An 18,210-nucleotide genomic window follows, 5' to 3' on the forward strand; every position below is an offset into this window, starting at 1 on the left:
GACTTCCACACACATCCTCCCCTGACAACAGATACTTTTCTATACAAATTTGAAATAAAGGTTTCCATCTAGTCAATAAGGAAACGTGCCTAAATTCCAATGTTTAATATTATTCTGGGGGATATGCATGTAGGAGCTTGTTACAGGCATGGATGAAGTTTTTACTAACTGATAGAATGCCTTGGTCATAAGACAGGGTGCCTACCAATGACCTTGCTGGGGCAGCCTGTCTCAGAGAGGGAGGCCAGAAAGAACAGAGAGCCAGAGGTGCTGGCTTCTGTGGCCACACAAGGGGCAGTTAATCATCTGTCCTGCACCTGGCACCTCAGTGCTGCCCCCTGGCGGCATCCTAAGCTCACAGAGAGAGAGAGACTTTGGAACTGCTCTATCCATTATGGGTACAGGCAATACCCTCACTCCACCCCCAGGAAGAGACTTTGCTGGACACAGGCACCCCTTTCCCTCGGGAGAGTGTCTGTCCCACCCTGTTCTGGAATAAACAACCAGGTCTGTTGCAATCAGGCTCTTTTTCTGTCTCTCTCCACTGCCTAAGAATTCCCACACTAATACATCCCATTTTTTTCTCTCTCTGGTTTCCACGTGCCTTCTGCTTTGTGAGCACATTGATCTGATCTTGAAAGCCAATAAAAAAATCTCTGGAGAAAGATCGTTCGCCTCTCTACTGGCTCCTCTTTGATCTGTTACTACTTAGTCACTAGTTTGAAAAGCAAACAGCGCAAGTCTGTACTCACCTGCACCTCTCCGAGTGCTTGAGATAGAAAACACAGCCACCCTTCGTTAGCACAGATATCATTTATTAATCCATGAAAATGATGAAGCTGACTATCTGGTTCAGGCCCAGTTTGGCGCTAGAGGCTCATCTTGCCTATCTTCTCTCTGTTTCTTAGCACTGCCTCCACTGAATTAGTTTCTTAGGGAGGCAAATTCTTATCTCTTGGTGGCGAGGCAGCTACAGGCAACGCAGCGTGCCATGTGCTCAGCTTTTATAATCACTCACAATAGATTCTGAATGCTGCGCTCCCAAAACTAATCTAGAAAACGTATCCTAATTCTGTCTCATATGCTGCCACAAGATTGTCATTTTGTCATGGATCTCTGGCCAAGTAATGGGCAAGTGGTATCCTTGGGTGTCTTCACTGAATAAGACCAAGGCCCTGAGACTGGGAAGGGCAAATGGACAGGCAAGGAAGACGCCATGCATGGCTTTCAGTAGCAGTGTGCTGAAGGCCCTTTTCAGTTCTGGTTGGCTGGCTGCAGGAGAGTGGTCCTTTGTGAGGTTCCTGAGGAGGGCAGAGCAAAGACGGGTCTGGGTAGGAAAAACCTTCACAGAGCAGGGATGTTCTGCCCTTGTCTGTCAGGACTCCCATCTCCTCTCCTGGAAGAGAGCGCTGAACACTAAGACCTTGCTGTGGTTTGAAGGTTAAATGTGCCTCATGTGTTGAGATCTTTGTCTCCTTCTGGTGGTGTTATTTTTCGTGGCTGTAGAGTCTTCCGGAGGTGGAGCCTTGCTGGAGGAAGTGAGTCACAAGGGGCAGGCCTTGAGATTTGATAGTCTGCCTGGTATCTGCTTCTGTAGTGCCTGGTGCTGCTGGGACCAAACACTTCTGGTCTACGATGTTCTGTAAGTTTATAAGTGGAAGCAAAGCTTTCATCCTGAACTTTGTTTGAGCTTCTGTGATTGGTTTTGCTGACAGCAACAGGAAAAAGTAGCCTAAATCCTTTTAGGCAGGGATTTCTGACAGTCTTCTGCCTTATTTAGGCCTAGATTTGAACTTAGGGTTGTCCCCGCCCCCTCTCCCCCCCCATGAACTTTTCTTGCACATCTTCTGTGGTATTGTGGGAAGTGTGGGCCTCAGACTTTGGTAACACAAATAGGAGCATCAAATTTAAGCAGCTCCTTTAAAAAGGAGCCAGTAGATTCCTTTGCGCTCTGCTTTTGGACGAGATAACAACAGTGACCAAAAAGAGGCAGCCGATAACCACTGGAGCAGGGGCGCACTTCTTGCTGCAAGCTGTGAAAAACAAAGAAGACACAACTTAGAGATGAGCTGGGTGGCAGAGGGGGCACCGTGACAGGGCTTCAGTCCTCCCACTTAGGTGCCAGAAGCAAGGGGTTCTCTGTGAGTTCAAGACCAGCCAGGGCTACATAGTGAGGCAGTGCATCAGAGGTATGTATGTATGTATGTATGTATGTATGTATGTATGTATGTATGTATGTTTGTATCTTTGAATTGAGTCTCACTCTGTAGTCCTGGCTGGTCTGCAACTTACTATATAGACAGGTAGTCTCTAACTCACAGAGATCCACCTGCCTTTGCCTCTGCCTTTTGCTTTGAAATAACCGAGTGTAGGCATATGGGCAGTTGTGAGCCACCTAATGTGTGCTGGGGACTGAACCATATTCCTCTGCAGAAGTTGCAGTGGCTCTTAACTCATGGGCCATGTCACCAGCCCCAGCAGCAGAGAATTTTCTTTGGAAACTAGCTCATTTCTTCCCTGGTTCAACATAACACAACGACTCTCTCATTGAAACCTTTCACATCAGTTACTTATAAAAACCCAAACTCAAGCAAGTCTCTGCTCCTGCTGGTGGTGCTGTGTGCTGCCCCTGTCTAGGTGCAGCCAGGGTGGGAGACTTACTCACTGGAGGGGACCCTGTTTCTTGTCTGCTTCCTGTTTCCTGTGGCCTCACCCTGAGAAGCAGCGTTATGCTCCTGCCCCAGGGCCTTCCCCACTGGGATGAACTGCGTCTCCTCAAGCATGAGCCCAAATAAACCATTTGTCCCTTAAGGAACTGTCATGTTATCAAGAACAGGAACCCAGCAGCATCCTCTTAGGTTTCCTGGCTGAGAGCTCAAGTTATTGTCCATATAACGAGACTAGAGAGAGGCACAGGGAGAGGTCCAGAGACTTGCTCAGCTGTCCTGGCATCATCGTCGTCATGGTCATCATCATCATCTTGACTCTACTCCCTCGTCCCTATCTTTATCATCATTTTCACCACTGCCATGAAAGCTAATGTTTGATGGTTATTCTGGATCTGCTTTTAGCCCTTGGCATTAAAAATGTGTGTATAAAGTTTCTATGTGAGCATGTGTAAAAGTGCACATGTGCCTGTCTGCACATACATGTGGAGGCCATAGGTCATTGAGGGTTTTTCTCTATCACTCTCCACTTTATTTTTTGAGACAGTCTCTCCCTGGCCCTGGAGCTAACTGATTGACTATAATGGTCGGCCATTTAGGCTAGGGTTCCACCTGTCTCTTCCTGTCCCCTTTAGTGCTAGGTTTGTAGATGTGTGTCATGACACTTGATGTTTTTTTTTTTAAATGTGTTTACTGGCTTTTGTGTGTTCAGGCAGAGGCATGACAGTGTCACAGGTGTGTGCAGGCAGAGGCATGTCAGTGTCACAAGTGTGTGCAAGCAGAGGCAGTGTCACAGGTGTGTGCAGGCAGAGGGGTGTCAGTGCCACAGGTGTGTACAGGCACAGGCGTGTCAGTGTCACAGGTGTGTGCAGGCAGAGGCAGTGTCACAGGTGTGTGCAGGCAGAGGGGTGTCAGTGCCACAGGTGTGTGCAGGCAGAGGGGTGTCAGTGTCACAGGTGTGTGCTGGCAGAGGGGTGTCAGTGTCACAGGTATGTGCAAGCAGAGGCAGTGTCACAGATGTGTACAGGCAGAGGGGTGTTGGTGTCACAGGTGTGTGCAGGCAGAGGCATGTTGGTGTCACAGGTGTGTGCAGACAGGTGTGTCAATGTCACAGGTGTGTGCAGGCAGAGGCAGTGTCACAGGTGTGTGCAGGCAGAGGGGTGTCAGTGCCACAGGTGTGTGCAGGCAGAGGGGTGTCAGTGTCACAGGTGTGTGCAGGCAGAGGGGTGTCAGTGTCACAGGTGTGTGCAAGCAGAGGCAGTGTCACAGATGTGTGCAGGCAGAGGGGTGTTGGTGTCACAGGTGTGTGCAGGCAGAGGGGTGTTGGTGTCACAGGTGTGTGCAGGCAGAGGCATGTTGGTGTCACAGGTGTGTGCAGACAGGTGTGTCAATGTCACAGGTGTGTGCAGGCAGAGGCAGTGTCACAGGTGTGTGCAAGCAGAGGGGTGTTGGTGTCAGAGGTGCTTGCAGGCAGAGGCATGTCGGTGTCACAGGTGTGTGCAGGCAGAGGCGTGACAGTGTCACAGGTGTGTGCAGACAGGCATGTCGGTGTCACAGGTATGTGCAGGCAGAGGCATGTCAGTGTCAGAAGTGTGTGCAGGCAGAGGGGTGTCGGTGTCAGAGGTGCTTGCAGGCAGAGGCATGTCGGTGTCACAGGTGTGTGCAGGCAGAGGTGTGACAGTGTCACAGGTGTGTGCAGACAGGCATGTCGGTGTCACAGGTGTGTGCAGACAGGCATGTCGGTGTCACAGGTGTGTGTAGGTAGAGGTGTGTCAGTGTCACAGGTGTGTGCAGGCAGAGGCTTGTCAGTAAGTGTCACAGGTGTGTGCAGGCAGAGGCTTGTCAGTAAGTGTCACAGGTGTGTGCAGGCAGAGGCTGAGTCCTCCTTGGGAGGCTCTTTCCTTAGATTCTTCTATGACTAACTCTCCTCCCGCCCCCTTTACTCAGTGTAACCCCTGGTGCTTTCCTTAATGACCACATTAATACTGCAACCGCCTCACACAGCATCTCCTAGCCCCTGGTCTATCTCAATTCTATTCTGTGGTAGCCTCCACCTCCTCCTCTATGGTCCATTTGGTTCTCTCACTCTGGGTTGTCTCCCCACACTGAAGTGGAAGTCCCCCGAGGACAGAGGTCTCCACTGAGCAGTTCCCCACCGTGAGGCCAGGTACCTGAGGAAGCTGGATGCTTCAGTCTCTGGGCCTGGACTGAAAACTAGTTGTGGCTGGTTGTTTTGTGTTCTGGAGACCGAACTCAGGCCCTTTGCCAAGTACCAACCAGTACATGTTCTTGACTAATGAGCCATCTCTCCAGGCCCCAATTATGTATTTTTTAATGCCGCCCTACCAGGTTAAAGTAGCTTTTCCTTCCTGTTAATCTTTAGAAGATTCCCCAGGAAAAAGTGGGCACTGGACCTGTAGTGGAGCTCCTGTGTCTGTCTCTGTCCTCTCTGTCTGTCTCACTAAAGCCCACGGCTACACTGCTAAGCCATTATCCCTCTTTCCCTTGCAGAGGCCTTCCCAGTTTCTTGCTTCTGTTTGAGCAGGTAGTGCTCGCCTAGGTTCTGCTGCGTCATTTCCCCAAGCAGACATTGCTTCTCTTTCATCAGCAGAGGAAGCAGCTCAGGGCTTCAGGCCTCCTCACAGGCCTCATTGCTGCTGACCCCCTCTCATGGGAAGCAACAGGCCCAGAGGCTAAGCCCCTCCCCCAAGGCCACAATACCATGGTTTGTCACTGGCAAAGGTCACAGGTAAAACTAAGCTGCTACAAACAGCTGCCTGTGTTTTTTTTTTCTAGAAAGCATGCCAAGAATTTTGATGATCTGAAATATTTTGACATAAATCCTTCTTTGTAAATGCAGCTATAAAGAGCAGATTGTGTGTGTGTGTGTGTGTGTGTGTGTCTGTGTGTGTGTGTGTGTGTGTGTGTGTGTGTGTTTGGCACATATTGTTTTGCTGAAAGAAACCACTTAAGGGAGAAAAACAAATTAACATTAGTTGGCATACTTTGAATCTTTTAGGAAACATGAAAACATGTTACTATGGTAACCAGTATAGGTCATGTGGGGGGCAACAAAATAATTACAGGGGAGATAGGGCAGTGTAGAATAATTTAACTTTTCCTTCTCATATTTCCTCCCTTGAATCTTCTTTTGCTACCAGTTTGAGCTCTTGCCTTACTTCTCTATGGTCCAGCTCCTTGGTACTTGGAACCTGGGCAACAATCAAAGCTTATTAAAAATCTGTGTTTTCTATAGAATAAGGAATATAAAATCATCAATTTTACTTTTTTATGACTTGATTTTTAGTCAAGTGTGCTCTGAAAATTGTACATGAAGTATTTCAGAAATGTCACCACTCATAAACTAGATTGGATCTCATTCTGCATAGCAAGATGAAATCTTGTGGTCCGTCCCGAGTGGGCTGCCAATCATACTTTCGTCCCATGTTTCCACACTGTATATGTTGCCTGCCCAGGCCATTCCCTCACGTCTTCTCATGACACACAAATGGTATTGAGTCACGTTATAGCAAGGAGAGGGGGGTAAGTTACAATAAGATATTGTGGGATGGGGAGAGTGAACGTTTAAAATACTTTTGGCTTATTATAAATTCAGTGGTACCACAGGTATGTATATATAGGAAAGAAACATCATTTTGTAGAGTTTGGTAGTACCTAGGTTTGCAACCAACTTCTGGGTTGCTGGAACATAGCCCAGTGGATAAGGACCTAATACAGTACCACTTCAGAGACTCTTTTTTTTTTTTTAAAGGTAGAAGAGGGAGGGACATGAAGCAGAACGTAAACTTAGGTGGTCAGTTCCATCATTACTGGGGACAGGTTTCCCTGTTTTCAACTCCCTACTCCTAGCCCACTCAGAAAAAGAAAAAGGAAGAAAAAGAAAAAGAAAAGGAAAAAGAAAACGAAAAAGAAAAAGAAAGAGAAAAAGAAAAAGAAAAAGAAAACCCTTCTATAAATGAAGATTGATTTCTGACTCTTCTATGTACAGACCCAATTTAGAGCAAGCTCACCTTTTAGCAGCTGGCAGTTATACGTGCTCATGTTCCCAGCAGACCGCAAGTTTATCAAATCTCCTTTGGGGCTGCCGCTCTTACTTACGACTTCAAATAACTCATAGGGGGGGATCAAGACTTCCTTCCTGAGAGAGAAGTCTTGCACAGAGGCACCCAGACAAGTGAAAATGGTAAACAGGGTTTGGTTTCCAGACACCCGTGTCTCTTCCTTTAGCAGGGAGGCAGAGAGGAACTGGCCGAATCGAATGGTGGAACCTACGTTGGCTCCAATGCTCACATCCTTCATCCCGTGGTACACCTTGTAACACAGACTGCCGTTCTTTGTAGAGCTGTCTTTCCTCAGCAGCTGGATGGCTGAGGTGAGGTAGTAGTGCAGATACTTGAAGTGGAATGACTGACTGTACTGCCCAGGAGATCCCGCAGCCCTGGCCATGGCCTTGGCCAAGTCAGAGCTCACATTGAGATTCAGGGTGAAAACCACAATGGCCACAGCATGCACCGGGGTCATGCTCTCCGGGAGGGCCTTTGCCTGGTTCAGCCAGGTTAGGTGGGCTTTTTGCCATGCTCTGGAGTAATACTTATGAGTATCTACTTCCTTTATGAAATAGTCTCCTTGATTTAGCTCCTCCACCATCTGTTCGCTACAGCCTTGGTATTGATCATCAAAGGAATCAGGTGTCAAGTCCACGTCGACCTTAAGAGGAGCCTATGAGGAAAAGAAACCTCGATTTACATTATTCAGATCAGATGGAAACAAGGTTGCAGATTTTTGTGCCCAACAGAGCTGGCTGAAGTATTTTACACGGAATGCTCAAGCTGTGCCCACTATAATGACTCCATGCTATTCCTACCTGGTCTGGGGTTGTTATTATTCATAAATGGCACAGAAAACTCCAAGGCTCATCTCCCCAGGGAGGAAGTGTTCTTTACCTTAGAACTCATGGTGTTTCCATATTTGAGTCTGTTGACAATAAAGCACTAACCTTCTGGTTTATCTACTTTCCACTTCTTCAGTTTCTTCCTCCTCCTATTCTCTCATGCATGTCATAAAGCATGCTCAGAGCTGGGGGGGGGGGTGGCTTATGCTTATCGTCCTTAGAAGGCCGAAATACAAGAGGTGCTGTGAGTCTGAGAAGGCTTGTGAGTTCAAGGCTGGCCTGCATTGCAATGGGGGGCTCTGTCTCAGCCTAACCAAACTAAAACTAAAGCAAGCTTATATTCATACATATAATTTTAACTGTACATTTTGCTATGTGTGTGCATGCACAGAGAAGCCAGAGGTCAATGACATAGGTCTTGCTCCATTACTCTCCACTTTATTTTTTGAGACAAGGTCATGCCCTAAGCCAAGAGCTTTGCAGTTTAGCTGAGTGGTTGGCTAGTGATCTCTGGAGCAACAGGGATCGGCCCGTCTCTGCAACTTTTTCTCACTGCCCAAGCTAGGCTTCCAGATGTGCATTCCTCCACTCCTGGGTTTTATGTGCATTCTGGGGACCCGAACTCAGGTCCTCACCCTTGTGCATCAAGCCCCGTTAACCACCAAGCCATCTTTCCAGCCACCCTATCGTACATCTAGCGTTAGGTTTTCCAAGAGAGACTTCTGTAAATAAAAACCTTCTTGCTGACTTAGATTCTAGGACAAAAAGGAGGGGAAAAAACCTAAAGCAAACAAGGAAGCTGAAGTGTCACCTTCTTCCTCAATTAGCCCCCGGGTGCACACACACCTCTGGATCTGGTGGAAAGTTGGACTAAGAGTAAATTCCAGAGCCTGTCAGACTTGTCTCTCCAGCTACTGGCAGTGCAGGACTGAGACCTCTCAGGTAACAGCTTGTCTTGGGGGAGAAGCACTTATGCCACAGACATAAGACTAGCCAGGCTCCAGGGTGGAGAGCAGGGCAGAACCCGTGCATGCAGCTGCGCTTCCAAAGCTCGAGAAACAGCGTTTCAGGGGAGCAGTGGGGCCGTGCCTGGGAGCACCTCCTCTTGGTGAGCGAGGGGCTGGAAAGTACACCCCTCTTGGAGGTGGGGAAACAGTTGAATGTTGTCTAGAGGGTGCCGAAAGGAGGCTCCCTGGCTTCGGTCAGCTCGTTAGTGAGAACTGTATCAGCATCACCTACACTCAACCATTTCTGGGCAAAACAACGATGCTTTTCTCATGAGCAGCACTCACCAAAAGGCAAGATTCTGCCCAAGGCCAGCGTTGTTGGGGGCGGAGCTAGAGAACACACGGTTTGGTATTTTAACCGTGTGATTTATGATGTCATGCTGTCTAGTTACATACAATCTAGAGTCAATTTTACAGACTGATTGGATGATGTGAACCAGTGCACCAGATTTTAAAACAAGCTTCCATTAATCCAAGCCAAGAATCACATTCTGTCAAATATCAAAATGAACTCTGACACATTTTTAACATGTCTCCAGATCTCAAATGTTTCCTGTGTCACCCATTATCATTAGCTTATTTTTAGTTTATAGATATTTAAAATTAGGATACTCCAAATGTGTGCTATCTGTATAAAGCGGTTTTGAGTTAAACAGGTTAGTCTACATTATTGCCCCGGTGGAATCATTGCTTTAATACTTAAAAGAATCGGGAAAATAACTCAATGGCACTCACATCAATTATGCCAGATTTATGACTTAAAAATTTTTAATTTTTATAGCAATTTTCCCTGTCACTCTTTACTAACATTGTTTATTCTTAGATTGCCAGTGGCTAAGTTCTTAGCAATTAGGTGGCCCCCAGGTGAATAGCCTGTTGGTGCATCGTTGATCATGAGAGACCAACTTTTCGATAGCCCCTACCTCAGTGCTCCCCGCGGGTGTCTGCTGGACCCAGAGCAGTAGCAGCAGGGTGAGCTGCCCTCCTGGAAGCCACAGCGCCATCCTCCTGTCTGTAGCACTTGGTAGACACGTTCTCTTAGATCTACTGGTCAGTGGGCAGCTTGGTGGTTTGTGTCAGCAACACTTCTTTATTCTGAAAGCCTCGTCCCAGAATACGCTCTAGAGTCCTCCTTTGGCATTTTCTTTTCCGGCTGTGTCTGAGGTTCTGCTCCTGCCGCAACTGTGACTTCTGTTGAATATCAACAACCTCAACAACCGACAGTTTCCTCCAAGGTAGAAGTCTAGCGCCTTTGCAGTGTTGAAGTCTCCGCGAAAGGGCCAGATGTGCGCGGCACAGAATGGTTTTCAGTGTAAAGAAGGCAAAAACCGTCTCTCTGTCTAGTCGGCATGCAGGGGAATGCCAAGGGTCTGTTCAGGGTCAGGCTGTGCAGTTCAGCCTTGCCTTTCCCAGATCGACAAGAAAAGGCATGCTCCAGGAGTACTCGGGCCAAGTCCCATTATCTGCAGCCCCAGGCTTTCCCTGTGAGCCACTGCAGTGGCACATGAAGCGCAGCTGGGGAGATGCGATCTTAAGGTGGACCTGTGTCAGGCTCATCTGGCAGTGCTGATAGCCCTGCCCTGGAATGATTGCCCTCCAGCAGCACAGGCTTTTAATGTTGTGTGTTCTTTGCTGCCTCTCCACGGTGTGTTTGAAACATCCCCGTTCAGAGACGGGGGCTGTTGGAGTCACAGCTTTGAATGTTTATTTCTTTTGAGAGCTTCAGGTTTTCTATCTATTGTAATCTGCAATGAGGCCCGCAGGCAGGAGTTAAGTCCGACTTTCCACTGTTAACCACATTTCCTGCTCAAGTCTGGCTGTCCTTCCACTACTCCCGACCTTTCAGAGTCTGCTGGCTCGCAGACGTTGTTTATGTTCCCTGCCTCTTATCTAACTGTGACAAGAACCAAATTCCGTTCTTGGGAATTGTGGTCCTGCTTTCTTTTTACCACGTTAAATATTGGTCTGTCTGAAGTTTCCCAAGTCATAGAAGCATAAAAGAAGGAACGCTAATTATTCAAAATGATTGCTTGGAGAAAGCCACTATTTTGATTTACATTTTGGCTTTATACCCACAACACACACACACACACACACACACACACACACACACACACACAGAGCAGAAGTGAAATCACAAGACTTTGTATACTGTTTGTTTCCCATTAATGTTTTATTTATTTATTTGTTTGTTTCTCACAAGTGTGTGTGTGTGTGTGTGTGCTTGTGTGTGTGTTCAACTTGAGTGTCTTCCTACCCCTCACTCTCCACCTTAGTTTTTGATCCGGGCTTTCAGTGAACCTGGAGCTCACAGATTTGGTAGTGGATTGAGAAGCCCCGTGTCTGCGTCCCCATACTAGGACTGCAGGCGCGTGCTGCGTTTGTTCTGTTGTTGCTCTGCCTGATGAGTTCCTGTGAGCTGCATGGCCAGTGCCTTCCCAGCAGAGCCGTCTTTCCAGCCCTAATGATTAATTTTTCAAGGGTTTTTTTCAAGATAGTGTCTCATATATCCGAGGCTGGTTTTGAACTCAATATGGAACTGAGGCTGACACTCAATCTTTGATCCTCTGTCTCTATCTCCTGGGTACTGGAATAGCAGGGGTAAGCCATCATAACCTGTTTCTATGGTACTGGGGGGTCAGACTGCCAGGCCTTTATGCTAGACAAGCACTCGACCAATGCAGCTGCATCAGCAGCCAGCACTGTAACATTTACTATTAATGTGTGTGTGTGTGTGTGTGTGTGTGTGTGTGTGTGTGTGTGTGTGTGTAGCTCGAACTTGCCTTGAATTCTTGATTCTCTGTCCCTGTCTCAGGAGTGCTGGGATTACAGATGTGCTCAAGAGCTCCAAACTTAAGATAAAGCCATGTTTACTGTTTCCCACTAATACCTAATACTTGACAAAATTGACTAGCTGCTCAGGATCAGAATAGGTGCATAGGTGGAGACATCGGAACTAGCGAGGATTAGGCAAGGGCAAGCATAGAGAATGTACCGCGAGGAGGTGAAACTCAGCCAGTTTCTTAATGGACTTTAAAAATGGCTTTTAAATAAGATTTTACTCTGTGGTTCATTTTTCTCTTTCTTCCCTTCTTTTCTTCTTCCTCCCTCCCCCCTTCTTTGTGACCGAGTCTAACTCTGTAGCCTTGGCTAGCCTGGAACAGTTTGTGTAGACTGGCCTCAGTGTTACAGAGATATGCTGCCCCTGCTCCCTGAGTGCTCTGATTAAAGGTGTTTGTCGCCACAGCCAGCGGCTCTGTAAGTCTTAAACTTACCTTTAACCTAACAGCAATTTGAACTGGCCATGGATTTGACCCGGCACAGTGAAGCCTGTGTGCTCTGCCACACACAGTTCTTTCCTGTAGCTGTGTCTCATGAACCATGACACAGTATGACAGCCAGGAGACAGATTCTGGTGGAATGGAACGTGTGCACGTCTGTCGCCTTTCATCACTTGCAGAGCCTTTAGGAGACGCACTCGGCCACTATAAAGATGTAAATCCAGGGGCTGGAGAGATGGCTCAGTGGGTAAGACGGTTTGCCACCCTCACAGAGGAGCTGGGTTTGACTCCCAGCACCCACACGGCAGCTCACAGTGAACTGTAACTCCAGCTACAGGGGGTCTTATATCCTCATCCAGTCTCCACAGACAAAAGGTACACATGTGCTGCGTAGACTTGCAAGCAGGCAGAACACCCTCTCTCTCACACACAAATAAATAGACAAATAAATAAAATATAAGAAAAATGGAAAACTACATATCACTACATAAACCTAATCGTGACCTTGTGACCTCTAGGAGTCATGGCTTCTCTCTCCTCCCTGCCACCCCTAATCTCTAGAAATAACTGTTTTCCCATTGCCCCTGCAGATTTGTCACTTGAAGGATATTGGATAAACAAAGCACACAGGGTGTTGATGTTTTTTAACCTTTCCCCACTCAGCGTAATGCCCTTGAGGCCGACATGCAGGACTTAGGTTTTGCGGTTGTATAATAGTCTTTCATTAGGTGCTCCTGCTAAGGGACCACTGAGTGCCTTCCCTTTAATGTTCCGTTTTGGACTATCGTTGCTAACTCTCGGACATGCTTGCAGCACGAGCCTGAGTGTGTTTTCTGTATGCTTGAAGACATAATCGAGAGAACTGACCGCTGAGATATGAATGTGTATATTTAGGTTTAATGGCAGCCACCAGCGATGTTTGAAATGGCCTCTTAAGATGTTTGAAATTCTTAGATTCCCCATTACCAGCTGCTCCTGGGTATTGGAGGCATGGCAAGAACTGGAGTTAGAATCTGAGCGTTACCACCGTGCTCCTCACTCATTCACACACTGGCTAAGCTAGCTTTAAGGTGAGACATCTTGCTGGGCCTCACAGACTCAGGAAGGTTAGCGAGGTCAGACTCCTGCTTTCGTGAGAGACTCTGCTGGGCACCTCTTCTGTTTGGCTTTATGCTTGTTTTCTCAGCCTGCAAGAGAGTCAGGAGTAGAGACATTTAGAACCTTTTATCTTCATTTTTATTGGATGAATGTTTTGCTTTCATGTATCTGTTTGCCACATGTGTGCCTGGTGCCTGTGGAGGTCAGAGGAGGGCATCGCATCTTCAGGTTTGATAGGTGGCTGTGAACCCACACCCTCAGGTTTGATAGGTAGGTGTGAACCTCTCTGTGTGGGAATTGAACTCAGGTTCTCTGCAAGAGCAGTAAGTGCTGTTAACATCTGTGCCACCTCTCCAGTCCCGAAAGAGTCACCTTAACTTTCACTCCCTAGATGTGGCTACTGAGGTGAGGTTTTGGGAAATTGAACGAGTTACTTACTCTCCTGTCCTTCATACTCCACTGTCTCCCCAAGCTCGAAATGAGTGGTGTCAGTTTGTAATTATTGTTTGGGCAGCGTTCGCTAACATTCTTACTGTGAATGCCACTTCTAGACTTAGACCAGTAGAGGGCAGCAGGAACTTTGATAACATTTAATGTGATTCCCTGTGTTGTGTGTTGCAGGAGGAAAAGGAAAGTGTTTTTCAGTGTGATTTTTTTTCAGGCCTTACATTAAGTAGTTTAGTCACTGGGAGGGTCTTGCCTAGAGTTTAGGGGTGGGAGATGCTTGTATAGCCCTACTCGATTCTCAGCAGCTCCTGTTGAGATCTTGAACTCTCACCCGTGTGTCGGTTTTATCGACGAGGCATCTTACTGCTAGAAATCCGTGCTGTTGCCAGGAGAGGAGTTTGGTAGAGGCCCCGTATTCGACAGTCAAATCATTTTTAAGCTGCCTGTACTTTGTAACTCTCAGTTATCATTTACCGTCAACATCCTCAGAGAAGTGAGTGAAGCTGTCAGCTACCGCGGTGACTGTGAATCAATCCACTCTCTGCCCTATCAAGAAAGCATCTTAGGCTGTACCTGAGCCCTACAACAGCTGGAGAAGTGTTTGTTGAATGAATGAATGAATGAATGAATGAATGAATGAACAAGGGAGGGAGGGAGGGACTGTGGTGAAATGTCAGTACCCAGTGCTGCTCATCCTCCCCATACATTCCTTTATTCTGGACAGACCTCTGAACACTATAATATGTTTATCAGCTCCTTGAAGATCTTATGCAGTCCATTCTGATCATATTGCTTTTCCGCCCCTCCCCCAGCTCCTCCTGAGTCTGCATCCCACCTCCCCCGGCCTCTCCCAACTTTGCATCCTTTTTACAAATATCCCACCAAGTCCATGTGTGCTACCCATATACTCATGGGTTCGGGGCCATCCACAGGAGTGTGCTTGACCGTCCAGGGGACACCCACCTAAAGAAGAATAGTCTGCCTTCCCAGAAGCCATTGGCCATCGATAGCGTCTCATTTAGGGTGGGGACTCATAAGACTCTCCACTCCATGTTAGAATGCTCGTTGGCTTAGCCTTGTGCCGGAGACCAGAGCTGCTGTGGGTTCCAGAAGACAGAGGTGCTGCCGCTTCCAGTGGTCACTGTTATACCTTGGTACTCCATGACTCCAACCCTTCCTGTTCTGCCACCCGTCTCTGCGAAGTCCCCAGAGCCTTGCAAGGGTGGGTGGGTGTTATCCTGCGAACAGCTCTCATGGAGTTAAAACGCTCACTGTCTTCCTGTAAAACACTCTCCGTGCTACAGCTGGACATAACAGAGCCTGGAACGATGTAGGCCTTGTAGCTCCGTGTTCCAGCCAAGTGACACCTCTGCTATGTTGAGAAGCGGGAAGAAGGCCTTAGTAGGGATTGGGAATCCCACTCTGCAAAGCCATGTGCTAAATAAATCTTTACTTTAAAAAAAATTGTTAAAACCTAGGGAGATGCACAGCTAGCGTGTTGGCAGTCAGGACAATGTAAAGGAATGGGTCTTCTTCCTCCACTCTGATGGCCCAGGTCATCGGTCTTGGTGGCAAGTGCTTTTCACCCTGAGTTCTTTGGTCTCCCTTATTGAGGCCGAGGATGTGGCCGAGTTGGAAGGATGCTCTGTTAGCATTCATGAGCCTCTGAGTTCACCCCTCAGAACTGGTGTAAAACCAGGCATGGTTACACCTTTCTCAGCCTACACAAGACTCTGCCTACAAAACCTCTTCCTTCTTGATAACTTTCCCAGTCCGAAGTACTCAGCAACTGAAAACAATGTGAAGCAGGCGCTTCCTCCTCTCCCTAGACACAGGGAGGACCTCCTTCAGGGATACAGTGAGTGGGCTCATCCATAGGAAACAGGATGGAGGCGATGGTTGGGAGAGCACAGGACTGGACCTGTCTTACGTGAGCATCTGCAGCGTCACTTGCAGGGAAGGTTTTGAACTTTATGTGTGTGCATAGGTGAATTATTTTAGGAACTTCGAGAAACCCAGACCCAAGAGAAGTGTATGTTTATTCTCAATTCTTTCCCACAAACTAAGTTCAAGGCTGTGCCAGGAGAGAGAGTCCCCTCCTCCACCTACAACAGGCCCAGCAGTAAGGAAAAAGCAGGGGACACCAGACTGGAAGAGGTGAGAAAATTATGATACACACACACACACACACACACACACACACACACACACACACACACACCCCTAAGTAAGATGTTAACTCCTAATACAATTAGCTGCCAATTGTGCATGAAGTCGAGGGTCTCCAGGATACAGACAAGGAAGTCAGACCGTTGCTAAGACATAGGGCAACCCACGGAAATACAACTGGAGCTGAGCTGGACACTGGTAGGCAGGGATCCACACCTCATAGTTTCCACATTCTCTGGAATCTTACACACACGTCTACTTAATTTTCCCTTCTGTTTTTCTTGCAGCTTCTCTAGGCTCTAAGACAAATTTTTTCCCAGTTCCCACGGTCCTTAGAGACATCACCGTGGGTTATGGCAATGCAATATTTCCATCCTTTTTGTTTGACAGATTATTATTTATTTTCATCACAGGGTCTCACGTAATCCAGGTGGCCTCAAGCTATCCAAGTACCATTTGTAACCCTGATCCTCCTGCCTCTCCTAAGATGCTACAATTACAGGCTTGTGCCGCCATGTCTACCTAGAGTTGGCTTAATTTTAAATATCTAATTTGTTCTAGAACTTGACCTCTTTTATTGCCAGCAGCTTAGGTCCCGTAAAGCCAGGTAGAGACAAGAGATTTTTGTTTTAGATGCTTTCCAGCTTCCCAGGTGAGCTCTGCAGATCCTTAGAGATGTCATACACATGGCATCAGTTGTGCCAGTGGCTAAGTGAGCTTTTCTTTAGGTGCGTACACAGTGGGGGAAAATAGCATCTTAAAGGCTTCCTGATTTGGTCTTGCTAGCTCAGTGGATTCCTATTCTGTCATGGATGTTTTAAGGATGACTGTATTTTGTTGTCATTGTTCCTATAGAAGAAGATGGTGCAGTGTATATCTTGCAAACAAAGGCTTTTCAAGTTCAACACACTTTTGATTGTAAATGTGTTAACTGAACAACTCGATACTGTTATCCTAATGTAGAAACCAGCAAGACACATTTTAGCTGAAACGTAACATAGGTTTTCTGGTCTTAGCATGTGGTTTCATCGCTTCATTAATAGTAATTTTCTTTCCTTAATTAAAAAAATATGTCTTTAAATGTTGTTTCAGGCTGGCAGATCTTTGGGCAAAACCCTAATTGCTGTCAAGGAAAACATTGTTTTGCAGCCAATGTGCGAGCGACCGCAGTTACGCTTTCATGTAAGTTGTGTACAAAACTGTAATGTTGAGAAAGGAAAGTTTTGGTCAATCTGGTGCCTCTGGATTCCAACTGCAGTCACATAAACATTGACATTTTGTGACTAATGAGCAGGAAAAACAGCTACTCACACTCGGAGTCCAGCTTAGACACTGTTCACATATTGACCGGTAGAATGGCCAGTTCTAATTCTCCCCGTGATTTGAACCATGATGATCTAAGCCAGCAGCGGGATAGGATGGGGAGCCGACATGCCTGGTCTCTTGCTTGATCACGTGGGCCAGACCCAACCTCGGACTCCGTGACCTTAGTCTTGGCTTTCAGGTCACAGAGGTAGATGAATCTTCAGAAGCGGTCATTATGGAACATGTTATAGGGTGCCGAGACGGGCGGAGGCTTGTTCATCACAGGGAGATTTTTAACAGGGACGTGAATCGAAGAAGCTGATACCAGATTCCATTTTTCCAAGCAATAAAGAGTGGCGGAGGGAGGGTGGGGAAATTAGGGTTACTGGGTACACAGATCTCTTTTAGTATTTTACATGGATTTTTTTTAAATGAAAAAAAAAAACATCAATAAGATTTAGTTTAAAAAGCATTTGAGGGGCCATGGAGATGGTTCATTGGCTGAGAACATTTGCTGCTCCTGCACAGGATCCTGGTTTGGTCCCTAGCATCTGCGTAGCCGCTCACAACCACATGTAATTTCAGTTTCAGGGGATCAGACACCCTCTTCCGGCTTCCACGGGCACACAAGCACACAGCACGCATACATCATGCAGGCCAATACTCATGCACGTAACATAAACGATGACCTTTTAAAAAAGCATTTGAGTTTTAGAAAATGCAGAGATCCATAGCACGTTTTTATATTTCTATGTGTAATAAAGGGAAACCATTATATTAAAGATTTGCGCTAGAAATTTAAAACAAAACAAAAGTGATTTGGGATTACTAGCAAATGGTTGCTGTTATGTTTACTTAATCTATTTTTTGCGATGTTGGGGAATGAACCTGGTCCTCACCTACCACAGGCAAGCACTCAGCTATTGAGTTTTGACGCTTCCTAAGGACACTATCTAACTAAGCATGACTTTGAACTTCAGATCCTCTGCCTCCACCTCCCGAGGGCTGAGATAACAGACATGCACACCATCAGTTCTGGGAACTAAACCTAGGGCCTTGTACAAGGTAGCCGAACACCCTAACCACTGAGCTATCATCGACAGGCTTAGTCTTAAGTGCCATTGCCTTCTGTGTGCCTTCTCTGGATGTGGTCCCCTAATCTCTAGCTCATACAGTATAGACTAATGAAATGAGCAGGATACAGGCATCCATCCTGATTTAAGAGATGCATCAGTGTCCTGCGCTTTCAAACACATGTGGGTGGGTCTTCATGAGACTGGCCTATCTATGTGTGTATGGGGGCTCTGCTTTTCCAAGTTTAGGCT

General features: G+C 46.9%; 1 protein-coding gene across 1 annotated transcript; it reads right to left on the reverse strand.

Moving 5' to 3' along the window:
• Window positions 1-796: 796 nt before the first annotated feature.
• Art4 (ADP-ribosyltransferase 4) lies at window positions 797-9,946 on the reverse strand. Its single transcript, NM_026639.2, has 3 exons — window positions 9,509-9,946; window positions 6,698-7,406; window positions 797-2,033 (listed from the first exon to the last, which is right to left on the reverse strand). Exons 1-3 carry the CDS (start codon window positions 9,587-9,589, stop codon window positions 1,921-1,923), a joined length of 903 nt encoding a protein of 300 aa, NP_080915.1. The 5' UTR covers window positions 9,590-9,946; the 3' UTR covers window positions 797-1,920.
• Window positions 9,947-18,210: the final 8,264 nt, after the last annotated feature.

Source organism: Mus musculus, chromosome 6 (genome assembly GCF_000001635.26).
Source record: "Mus musculus strain C57BL/6J chromosome 6, GRCm38.p6 C57BL/6J".
In the NCBI taxonomy this organism is placed as follows: domain Eukaryota; kingdom Metazoa; phylum Chordata; class Mammalia; order Rodentia; family Muridae; genus Mus; species Mus musculus.

Bases quoted from the DNA above. Each gene is read 5' to 3' on its own strand.
- Art4 (NM_026639.2), bottom strand. From the start codon at position 9,589: ATGGCGCTGTGGCTTCCAGGAGGGCAGCTCACCCTGCTGCTACTGCTC. The intron at 7,407-9,508 runs GTAGGGGCTATC...TTTTCCTCATAG, and splicing joins CACCCGCGGGGAGCACTGAG to GCTCCTCTTAAGGTCGACGT. The intron at 2,034-6,697 runs GTGAGCTTGCTC...TGTTTTTCACAG, and splicing joins TAACTGCCAGCTGCTAAAAG to CTTGCAGCAAGAAGTGCGCC.